The sequence below is a fragment of the Musca vetustissima genome, unplaced genomic scaffold (assembly GCF_032173495.1).
Source record: "Musca vetustissima isolate MV318-11 ecotype Yass unplaced genomic scaffold, APGP_CSIRO_Mvet_v1 utg1463, whole genome shotgun sequence".
Lineage (NCBI taxonomy): Eukaryota > Metazoa > Arthropoda > Insecta > Diptera > Muscidae > Musca > Musca vetustissima.
In genome coordinates this window covers 392,636-404,729 of record NW_026886420.1, presented here as the reverse complement: position 1 = coordinate 404,729, position 12,094 = coordinate 392,636, and the positions used below count along the sequence as shown (strand labels likewise).

Genomic DNA, 12,094 nt, shown 5'->3' with positions numbered 1-12,094 from the left:
ATCACATGATTGTCGCAATGCGCCAATTTAAACCAATTTTTATTGTCCAAAGTTTTACTACAATAAATAAATTGTCACAATCAAATTCTCTGCGGTCACATGATTGTCCAACTTTTCATAAATTTGATTGCCGCATATTGTCTCAAAACCATCAAGTGACAATTATTGTCCAACTTCAGTCACACGATTGTTCTACTACACGGCAAATATCAGAAGCAGCTGCTATGTGTCAAAGTTTGTTTATTAAAAATGTTAAAGCATTTAAAAATTTGTTTTATTAAGATGTGTTCTTTAAAAAAAAAGAAAATTGCAGCAGCTATAATTATGGTGTGTGCATTTGACGATGAGAAAAATGAAAGGAAAGAAAAGAAAAAAAAAGTAAATAGAAGTACGTGGGTCAGAGAGTGGCTCACAAAAAGAAGCACTGATGGTGCATATGACAAAACATTAATGGAATTCCGGGAAATCGAAAACCAAAAGTTTTTGTTTAAAAATTTTATCCGGATGGATGACGAAACGTTTATCGAATTGTTGCAACTAGTGTCACCATATATTAAAAAACAAGACACAAACATGCGAAAGGCTATTCCCGAACAAATACGCTTAGCTGTGACACTTCGATTTCTTGCATCTGGTGACAGTTATAAAAGTCTTTCGGTCTTCTTCCGTGTTGCCCCAAATACCATATCACTTTTCGTACCAATTGTTTGTGATGCTATTTATAAAGCGTTAAAAGGTGCATACATAAAGGTATGAAAAATCTAAATACACACATATTTATGCTTTTTAATTGACTTATTATTTCTTTTGATATGTATGTAGATACCATCCACGCAGGAAGAATGGAATGTCGTTGCTTTCAAATTTAACAAACTATGGAACTTCCCGAACTGCATAGGGGCGGTTGACGGCAAACATGTGCAAATTATAGCACCACCTAATTCAGGAAGCACCTTCTATAACTATAAAGGTACACATAGTATAGTGCTAATGGCAGTTGTTGATGCCGAATACAACTTTTTATACGTTGATGTTGGCTGTAATGGTCGTGTGTCGGATGGTGGAGTCTTTGGAGACTGTACTTTTCAACGTGCTTTAAACAATAATGAGCTAAATTTGCCACTTCCAAAACCATTGCCAGGTCGTCAAGCAAATGTTCCATTTGTTTTGGTTGCGGATGATGCTTTCCGCATGCAGAAACATTTGCTGAAGCCATATCCTGGTAAAAGTTTATCTGCAGGGCAGAGAATATTTAACTACAGGCTATCGAGAGCACGACGTGTTGTAGAAAATGCATTTGGCATAATGGTCAAGCGATTTCAAATTTTTTCACGCCCTTCCAAGCTTAATGCAGAGAAAACAACCTCTACAACTCTAGCTTGCTGTGCATTACACAATTTTTTGTTAAAAAAAAATTTAAATTATACAACGTCGTTGCTTGTTGATCGCTACGATGAGGACGGTGCTTTAATTCCTGGTACATGGCGAAATGACTTCCCACTAGATGCTGTGAGTGGAACAGAAAATGTTCCAAGTTCTTATATAACAAGTGAAGCAAAGGCTGTTCGGGATGAAATGGAAAAGTATTTCATGTCTCCTATTGGAGAATTGAGCTGGCAATATAAAAATATATAAATAATTTTATATATCAAATAAAATTTAAACTTTAATTTAAAATCAGAAAATTTACTACTTTTATTTAATTCATTTTTAGTATCTAAAAAAATACGGACTAGGAAGGTACTTCAATATTGCAAACAAAATAACAAAACAAAAACTTACATATACATACTATAAAAATTCAATTTAAAAAATGAAATATAACGCAAAAAATTTATCAAGGCTTAATCATCTTCTTCAGCTTCCAAAGCTGCATCCATTACGACTTTGACAAGCTGGAAATGCAGTTTGTTCGCAGCCTTCTTGTTTTTCTTGGCAATTTCTCGCATTTGTGATGCCAAATACATCCCAATCGCGTGCCAATTATCTTCCTCCGCATCTAAACACTTAACTGCACGCTGCAAAATGTCACTTTTGTCTACCTTTACAATCTCAGCAGCGGCATGTTGTGAAGTACTTCCAGAGTCATCCAAATCTAATGTTGACACTGTACTTGACATTTTTGACACAGAGTGGTCGTTGTAAAATTGCATTGCAGACCAATGCGGCCAATGTGGTATGGTATTTTCGGCTCCCTGACCAGATTTTGATTTTAGTTTTTTTTTTACATTTTGAAAGGCCGTTTTAATGTTGCACCATTTGGCCTTGCAGTCTTCCACCGTGTGCCCTGTACACATTTTTTCAATTTCCCGCCATGCCTGCTCCCGTTTATTCCTATCTTTGTACTCGGTGGATGAATACTGCCAAACACATGGATGCTGTTCCACAGCTTGTATCAGCTCCTGTATTGCAGTGTAGGTCCAGGAACAAATTACACTTGGTTTTTTTCTTTTTTTCGGCACAGGTGTTTCTGGTTGCTGATCGGGGGAAAAGAACTCAAGCTCAGCTGAATTTTCGTATACAATGCAATCACCGAATTCCATATTAAAGCTGCAAATACATAATATGAACATAATTATAGCAAATACAACAATTTAAATTAACTTTACTTTACTTACGACAAAGAAATGTTGACGGTACAAACACAAGAAAAAATATTATTTAAAAAAAAATCAGGTTATTGACGCGTATTGTCTTCTTTGATTGACGCACTAGAAAACAATAAATATTGACGCATTTTTCAACTTTAAATTTGCGCAAGGTTGTCTATTAACAGTTCACACGATTGTCGTACCAGAGTTGTATTTGATTGCCGCAAATCAGCACAATTTATTTTTGATTGTCGCATTGGACAATAAATTGTGCAATCACACGATTGGCATATAAAATGCACCAATAATTGGCGCATTGCGGCAATCATGTGATCCCGCCTTACCAGAGGAGAGGGCAGACAGGTCCTTCGGACTTCTTGAAGGATTGGTAAAGATAATAGGTTGAAAATTTAGACCTTTATCGGGGGATGTGCCAGAAGGTGTGGACGAATGGGTCACATCTTCAAGCTTGATCTAGGCTTGGTAAAGGTTATAGATTGTGAAAAGTTTTATTCAAATCGGAAATTTCATTTGACTGATATGTGATATATAAATATTGAACATTTTGACCATTTGTGGGTGAGGTACCAGAAGGAATGGACCAATGGGTCTCATCTTCGGAATCGATTTAGGCTTGGTAAAGATAATAGGTTGTGCAAAGTTTGGTTCAAATAGGATAGTCCGTTCGAACGATAATGAATTTATAAATATTGAAAATTTTGACCTTTTTCGGGGGATGTGCCAGAAGGTGTGGACCAGGGACGTACGCAGGGGGGCACGCCCCCCCCCCCCCCCCCCCCCCCCCCCGATATGAAATCCTGTGTACGTTGATGGTGTAGACCAATGCGTCCCATCTTCAAGCTTGATCTAGGCTTGGTAAAGATTATAGGTTGTGCAAAGTTTGGTTCAAATTGGACATTCCATTAGCCTGAAGGTATAAAAATAAGGCTGAGGGTCTAAAAATTACCCTTTAGAGAGCACTTCTTTCATATACCCAATGTGGTGTAGGAGATCTTAATGTCGGCCACAACCAACTGGATGGATTTACTTATATGTGTTTAAAAATAAAATTGATGGCCCTTTTTTATTATCTGATATTTTTGTTCTGGAAAAATCCCACTTCACTTGTTTTTCGCATTGAAAAATTTTACTATACAACTTGCAATTCTATTATAAGTTATGATATAGAAATGGTTCTGCATGCTAAAAACTCCTGTGAAGAGATTCTAGTCTAGGCTGTCATAATAAACACTAGCAATTCGCAGCATGTCCTGTCCTCTTCATGCAAAAAATGCACATTAACAATTGTCGAAGTAAGGATATTAAAAACTAGTTTTAAATTCATAAGAGAAACCAGTAAGCAATCAGAATCTTTTGTAGAACTGAATTACATTTTGAGTCAATGAACGGGAGTGTGTGTATGAATATATGATTACGTTCCTAAATAATGGCATACAATCACGATAGTGCGTAGTCGCTAGGTGGATGCTATAATCAACACCTTGAAATATTCTTTGAATATAAACCTTTGATATTTACGCTTAATCATTTGCTAACCCTTTCCTATTCCTCAAAGGACCAAAATATTCCTTGCAGAAAATCCTTAATAAATTGGCTACTTTTCGTCACAAAATAACTCCTAGTAGAAAAGGTTTAAAATAGGTCCTACTAAAAATATTTGAAACTATACCACTATGCATCATCCTGAACGTAATTGGGCCCAAAACTACTATTGTTTGTCTGGGCAGCTGACGTTCTTCAGCTGCGATGGGCGGAGGTTAGCTCCGAGTACAGCATTCACTCCGTATTCATTCAGCGCTGCGGCATCTGCATCAGGTTGAACTTTCAAACTTGACCGGAGGGAAGTGTTCTCGATGTCTTCAAACAGTGTGGCATGATTGACTGTATCAGAGGCTTTTGAAGGTCAAGCGATACCAACACTGTTCTATGGCACGGCCGGTTCAGGTTAAGTCTTTGACTTATATGTGTGGAAATGGCTTGCAACGATATTTTTGTCCTGTGTTGCTTAAGGAACCCATGTTGATGATTAGCAATTGGAAAACTTTCCCAAATGCCTGGCAGGTGTAATGCCTCAAGAGTCTTCCATACTGGTGACAAAAGTGAAATCAGCCTGTATGACTCAACTTTGCTGACATCTTTGTCTGGCTTTATTAGCGGGACCACTCTGTCTATTTTCCGGAGCTCATCACGCCCATTTGCTGGATCAACTGCTTCTGCTGGTGATCTCGTGTGATCGACCAGCAGGTATAAATCTAGCGGCTGCAGCGCCAATGAATTTCATTAATTCCAATATCTCGTCTATTTTTCCTCGAACCTCGACCATTGTCAAAACAATATTGGACTGCTGTCGAGAAGACTGTGATGGAGTTCCGTACCCCGAGGAAGTATATGACGTCGTGAACGAAGACTCACTGAGGGTATCGCTGCAGCACCACAAGACAACGTAATCCCGTTGTCTTGCAATCGAAAAACCCTGAAACAATTCCTGAAGTGCACACACTCCCAGCACCATTACATCTCACCGACACTGACCTGTAGAGAAGCATTCAGGGATATGTTGATCCCAAAACAGAAAATCAAACAAAAACTGGGGAGGCAGCCGCTGGCCGAGTACTTTCGGGTTAATCCAGTATCGTAGAACCCGCTGCCATGGGATAGTATTTTTATATATATTAAATAAGGACATGGTGTTGGTAGGCCCATCCACTATTTCTGCTAATTACCCCCAGATGCTGAACACTTTGAAAAATCCTTCCTTGGACCTAATTTGGTAGTTATTATTGTTGTTTACACTAAAAATTTGATCATCATATTCGAAAAAGTCAATGAACATATTATTTATAACATTGATTATAAAATATTTATTTTTATTTATTTTTTTATTTATTGCTTGCACTTCTTCTCACATTCAGCCTTGGAGGTGAAATTATTATCGTTTCCGCGACAACCGCCATAATTAAATGGGACACATTCATTGGTCTTGGCCAAGTAGGTGAAACGTTTTTGGGTAGCACGGCACTGGCCAATTTCCATTGGTGGCTGATCACAGGCAGCTGGATTAGAGATTAATATTTAGTAGTGTTTTATTTCAATGTTACCCCTCAAAAAACAAACTTACGATCTTTAAGAGCTGCCACACTTAAAGCCAACAAAGAAAGAGTCAAGAAAAATACGAAAAATTTCATTTTTGTTGAATTAGTTAGACGTCTCAAACAGAAATAAACCACTGGTGCGTAGCGTTAGCCATATTTATAAGCACTGAATATGTTAATGGGCCGTGGTCCTCATGCCGCCTACATCTATGGCCGGTTTTCGAATTATTATTAATTAACAAAAGTGCTTTCATTTAAATGTTTAAAGACAATCAAAGACAAAACAAACAACAATTTGTTATTGAATTCGTTTGGTGGGTGACTGGGTCAATGAACTTCTCTTCGGAGAAATATCTTCAACCAAAAAAAAAAAAAAAAAAAGAGTTCATTATGTCACGACAGTGAAAGTTAATGGTGGGTTATTAAAAATATAGGTTTTGGATTTGCAATAAAATTAACCCATTGAGAGAACACAAACATGGTTGATAAACATTTATGGCGGATTTCTGTATAACATTTTCTTTATTATTAAATAATGAGTTCGTTCCAATATGTTGGTAAAAAATCGTTTCAGTTATAAATATTTCCATCTCACACGTTCAATATAGTGTATTTTATTCATCGTTTAATATTCTATGATGTACTTTCAATATCTGCAGGTGTGGCATCAGTATTTAGACTTAGTTCCGGGATTTCGGTTGATTCTGGGGCTTGAGTTACTTCTTCATTTTTAGGCAGTATGGGATTCCAACAAGTTCTTTCACACTCCTCCTTGGTAAAGAATTTGTTCTCATTTCCCAAACATCCGCCATAGGTAAATTTAACACACCTGTGTTCATGCAAGAGATAGGTGTAACGGATTGATGATGCACGACAGGGACCTGGGTCACCGGGTGGTTGTTGACAAATGTCTATGGGGGAATGTAGAACTATTTTATTCTTGTTCTTATATTCCTAAACATGCCAGTCGTTCTTACCTGAAATGCCAAATACCATGGACACGGTTATGGAGAACACCAACAGCAAAATAATAGTTTTCATTTTCGTTTCTTTGCTACTTGAGTTTCTTCGTCTTGATCAAAATACAACTGACTGGTGGCTGGTCATAAAATCGATCACATATTTATAGGGATCTTCCCGGCAGCTTCCAAACAAAGGATGTTTACAGTTTTTTTTAGGATAAACAATTTTATTAAGAATTATTTATGCTTGCCCGGAAGCATTGGGTTCAAGGACATTTGTTGCAATATTGAACAGTGTTTTGCTTTGTGGGGTATTTCGATAATAATAATAAAAAACAAACTTCCAAATTTGAATACATTGCTTTGCAATAGGCTGTGTGGTTGCTACTTGTGTTGGATGTCTTAATTTTATTATCAGAGTCAAACATTGAGTCAATCAAGACACCCAGTAATGAATTCATATATATTTTTTTAGTTTTGTAATACTGTACACATAAATTAGTCTTCGATAGTATGACTGTGCATTTTTTACATTCATTCAACCTGTTCCGTTTAAAACAAGTTCAGGTTATCTGTAGCGAGCCCTTTTAAGCTATGACTGACTAAAGTACAGTACGAATACCATACGCCTCATACATGTAAATGTAAATAAACGTAATTTTTTTCAGAGAATTTTGAGAATCAAAAACAGGTGCTTTGTCGTATTTAACACCAACCAACCATCAACCATAAGATGACAATTAAATTTGGACTGCTACATGTAAATCCCCAAATTATAGATAATAATTTTCAGAACCGCAAGTTTTTAATGGGATTCTAAATTTATGCGGGTATAATGGAATAGAATTTCTGTACTATTCTAACACATAATATCGCCTAATTTAAATAATAATTGGATATTGTAATTATAATTCATCACAATCACAAATTCATTTGCAATTCGACAATTACATTTAGATTTCGAATTATTTGAATTGCAATTCGAGGATATCGATCGAACACGATAATGATATTTAAGATACATTTCACACACATTGCTACTATTGGAAATGGAATATATCGGTCCACGTTTTGATACAGACTGCATATAAGAGTCCCCTAAATATTCCGGATTTTGGTCATGTTTTTAAACCTAGTTGACTCGAGTTTGGTATTTTGAAATCTCATATGGTAACAAATCTTCCTAACAAATATTATAAATATTCATCCGCATTTTAGTATAGCCTTATAAAATTTCGGTATTTTGGGGAGTTTGACCAAAATTTTAAACCATATTCTACACACTTTTGCAATTTGGGTTGAAAGTCTCCCTATAAAAAAATATTTATATTGGACCAAGTTTCAGGGTAGACCACATATAGCGGTACCCGATTATTCGATGTATATGTCCTCAGCCTTATGGGTAATGAGGGTACATACACTTTTTTGTTTTAGACCCCATGTTTCTTCGGATCAAACCCGTTTCAGACAATTTGGAATCGATTTACAAATGTCCGCCAGTCTGTTTGTTTGGTTGGCTGGTGCGCACGATAATTCTCGAAAGAAGTAACCGATTTCACCCAAACTTTGCACATTGTAATATTTCTTTCAAACTTAGTTCAAGTTCGAAGATGAGGAATATCGATCCACTTATCTGCCATAAAATGCTCAAAATGCAGGTAAAATTTAATTTTAAAATATCTTAAGAACGGACTATCCGGTTTGAACCAAACTTTGTACAACTTATTATCTTTACCAAGTCAAGTTCGAGAATGATATACATTGGATCACTCCTTCTGGTACCTTCCCCACAAGGGGTCAACATTTTCAATACTTTTAAATTCAGTATTCTGATTTGAGTCAAACTTTGCGGAACATATTACCTTTACTTCTAGTACCTCCGCCAGAAATAGTCAATTTTTAATATTTATTTCAATATTTATAAATCCAATATAAGGCGAATGGAATGACCGATTGATACCAAACTTTGCACAACCTATTGTCTTTACCAAGCCTAGATCTAGTTCAAAGGTGGAACCCGTCGGCCCTCTCCTTCTGTTACTTACCCCACAGAGATTCAAAATTTTCAATATTTTTAAATCCCATATTGGGCGATTGGAACCAAGCTTTGCACAGCTTATTATCTTTAACAAGCCTAGATCAAGTCCTCCTTCCGGTACCTTCCCCACAAATGGTAAAAATGTTTATTAATAAAACTTTTCACAACCTCTTGTCAAACCTATATTAAGTCCGGACCCGTCGGTCCTCAATATATAAACTTGTAAATTTTATTTGAAGCGAATTTTAATCAACAACCGATTTGATTTTAAATCCGACAACTGTAAGTAACTACGAAGAACTCCGCAAACCATAAGTTGAGAGTATATTTCTTGTTTTTGGAGGAATTTGAGCAAGATTTTAAACCGAATGCGCTAAAATTTGATTTTGTTGCTGTCCAGATCTATCCCATTTTTTTTCGTTCTTTTTTCTGCAGGCTGTTATTTTTTTTCCATAATAAACATCTACTTACTTTTCTCTTAAACACTGTACAGGAATTGCATATCAAATGTAGTAACCGATACAATGAATGTGTAGTCAGTTTCAATATTGTGGTAATTTTACGAACAACAAGTTCCGTTTTGTTGGATTTTCGCTATAGCCCGTACAATGATTTGCACAAATTTGTAACCGGTTTAAACTGTGAAAAGAATGACAAGGGAGCATCAGCAGCCTCTTAAGTTCACACCTGTTTTCAGTTGAAGATTGAGTATGACTATTGATGTGAAGCAAATCTTCAGTTTTATAAAAAATTTAGTAGTTGGTCTAGGACCAATATAACTCTTGAAGAGGGTAAACGATTTCATCCGATATTTAAATGATCATAAATCATTTTCGAAGGTGTGGAATATTGATGCACTTCTTTTGCTACTTCCCCACAAATATTGGTCATACCTTCCCTATGGAGCCTAAAATCAATATTTTGATAAGGCACATTTTGCCCTATCAAAGTATATATACCTCCATTAGTCATAAGGCTGAGGGTATAAATACTCCACCTCAGGAAAATAAAATACCATTTAAAATATTATATATGATATTAGAAATTCTCCAACAATGAAATGTCCTCACAAAAGCATTTCCGATTTCAGCTTCTCAATATACGTAAAATAATGTGCATACTAATAAAAAATGCTTGTTTTTGTTTTGTTTAAAATTGAACAATTTTATTTCTATCGTAATTATTCTTTACATTTCTCTTCGCATTCTTCTTTAGTCACAAAATTGTTTTCATTTCCCTGGCAGCCACCATAGACGAATGAAATGCATTCATTAGTATCGGCGTTGTAGGTAAATTTGGGTATTTCGGCACGACAGATTCCAATGACACCGGATGGCAAGCCACAAATTGCTAGAAATCAAAAGAAGAATAACAAATAAAATATAAAATACAAAATTATAAAAATTTATTTGAATTAAAATCTTTCAAAGCCGATGAAAAGGAAATTAGAGATTATAAAATTGACTACTAATTTCATTTTGAGGTGATATTATTTCTAGTTAAATATTGTTTTACAACTGAATGTGAATATCCAGTGACTGGAATATTTGTAATCAGTAGCATTTCTTATCAACTATTTGACAAACTACCGGTGTTATTTTCAAACCGAGGATGTTGTGATAAGCCAGCTACTACTGTAAACATGTAGGTAAACAGATAAGTGTGGGAAATTTTATGTGTTACTATAATGTCCTTAAAAACACAAACAATTTCCGTTTACGATCATGGCATAATTATAGTAGGTAGTCTCATGCAATCATATGTTTCCAAATTGTTCTTAAGGATAATACATTTAAATGAACTTAATATCCTACGAAATTTACGCACAGCATATATTCAGTGACAAAAATTAGCTCAATTACTTATATTTATTGAAATTTCGAAGATTCCTGCTTCTAAAACGCATAAATATAGTTACTCGAATAATGTGCAGATTAAGAAAATATAATGTTTTATATCGTATATCGACATACATACATAAGGAATTTATTTTTCCTTTTATATTATATATGATTCTCGATTTTAATTTTTCAAGATTTTCAATGGGCTGTAAATCAATACCAATGCTTGTTAAGGTTTGTAACTTTGCACATATATATTTGAAGATTTAAAAGAGAAGAAAAATAATTTACAAAAAATTTATGTTATTGTTTTGTTGTTGTTTTTTGTAATTAAAGAAAAGTCCTTATTTTGGATGGCGGGCATGATAACTCCTCACTGGAACATCGGAATCCGAAAATTCCAACGGTGCTAGAAAGAGTACATGTCTGGCTATATGAACTAGGATTATTGACTTCGCTCTAAAATTAACAAAATGGTGGACCTTTGAAAAAATATTTTTGGAAAATGGCCGATTTTTTACCAAAAACCAAGTTAAAAAATAAGGAAGATCTTCACCGATTGGCTTCATCCTAGTTCATACGATAGCTATATACTCACAGAGAAACGTGTAAAAATTTGAAATCGATTGGGTTATTAGTTTTTGAGTTATCGTGCCCGCCAATCACAAAAAATGTTTAGAGAAAAACGCGTTTCAAGTTTGAGAAGCCCTTCAGCCGTCACTTGATGCTGACACAATAAATCGGCTATATCTTCAAGAGTTCTTGAGATTTTCACTTGAAATTTTGTAGGGACATTTATTAATTAGTGTAGATTCGAATTATATCAACAAAAATTTTGACCCCGAGAATGGGGGGGTCCCCTTAAATTAATATATGAGTTTCATATTTAAAATTTCTCAAATGCGACTGCCTTCCATGATTACGCCGGTTGTTTAAAAACTATTTATTTTTTTCTTCACTACAATCTTCTTAACGTTATAGTAAAATATATTGTATTACTGTGGTATTTTCTTCAGGGAATTAAAATAATCCAGCTTTTTTTTCATAAAACTAGTCTCACTTTAGATTATTTTCGTGTTAATGAACTTACGATCCTTCAAGGCCACGGATGTTGCAACCAAGGCAAGGAGCACAGACAACAGCAAGGCAAAAACTTTCATGTTGGTAAAATTATTGAAAATAGGCAATGTTCTTTGTTTGGTATTTAAAACGGAACTAGATGCGTTCGAATGCTTCTACTAGTTATATATACAGACATACATCGTCACATGCATATATGTTATCGCAGTGTGCATTATGTATATTCTTTCCTCTCTTCGCTAGACATTCTCTCATGTCAGCATATTGTTTTATACCTGAACTATTGTTTAATTTAAATTTGAATTCCGTATAGGATAGGTCAAAGTAGAGATAAGGGTATTTGTTGTTTTTCTGATTCTTGCTGTCACGAATGAAACAAACAAAATATGTTTGAAATTATGAAAATTATTTAGAAATTTTCAAAATTAAAAACTTAGTTCGTTGGCAGGAAGTTGAAAGAAACTATTAA

At 35.1% G+C, this 12,094-nt stretch overlaps 4 protein-coding genes across 4 annotated transcripts; 1 reads left to right on the top strand and 3 right to left on the bottom strand.

The window, feature by feature from the left end:
- Positions 1-1,751, top strand: LOC133333895 (uncharacterized). The gene is made up of 2 exons (XM_061542205.1): positions 1-750; positions 823-1,751. The coding sequence occupies exons 1-2, from the start codon at positions 250-252 to the stop codon at positions 1,633-1,635; spliced, it is 1,314 nt and encodes a 437-aa protein (XP_061398189.1). The 5' UTR covers positions 1-249; the 3' UTR covers positions 1,636-1,751.
- An 81-nt stretch (positions 1,752-1,832) lies between these two features.
- Positions 1,833-2,925, bottom strand: LOC133333896 (uncharacterized). Its single transcript, XM_061542206.1, has 2 exons — positions 2,619-2,925; positions 1,833-2,550 (listed from the first exon to the last, which is right to left on the bottom strand). Exon 2 carries the CDS (start codon positions 2,541-2,543, stop codon positions 1,845-1,847), a length of 699 nt encoding a protein of 232 aa, XP_061398190.1. The 5' UTR covers positions 2,544-2,550; positions 2,619-2,925; the 3' UTR covers positions 1,833-1,844.
- A 3,412-nt stretch (positions 2,926-6,337) lies between these two features.
- Positions 6,338-6,745, bottom strand: LOC133333912 (U-actitoxin-Avd3p-like). The gene is made up of 2 exons (XM_061542225.1): positions 6,682-6,745; positions 6,338-6,615 (listed from the first exon to the last, which is right to left on the bottom strand). Exons 1-2 carry the CDS (start codon positions 6,743-6,745, stop codon positions 6,338-6,340), a joined length of 342 nt encoding a protein of 113 aa, XP_061398209.1.
- A 3,139-nt stretch (positions 6,746-9,884) lies between these two features.
- On the bottom strand, positions 9,885-11,705 carry LOC133333894 (kunitz-like toxin PcKuz3). Its single transcript, XM_061542204.1, has 2 exons — positions 11,636-11,705; positions 9,885-10,054 (listed from the first exon to the last, which is right to left on the bottom strand). Exons 1-2 carry the CDS (start codon positions 11,703-11,705, stop codon positions 9,885-9,887), a joined length of 240 nt encoding a protein of 79 aa, XP_061398188.1.
- Positions 11,706-12,094: the final 389 nt, after the last annotated feature.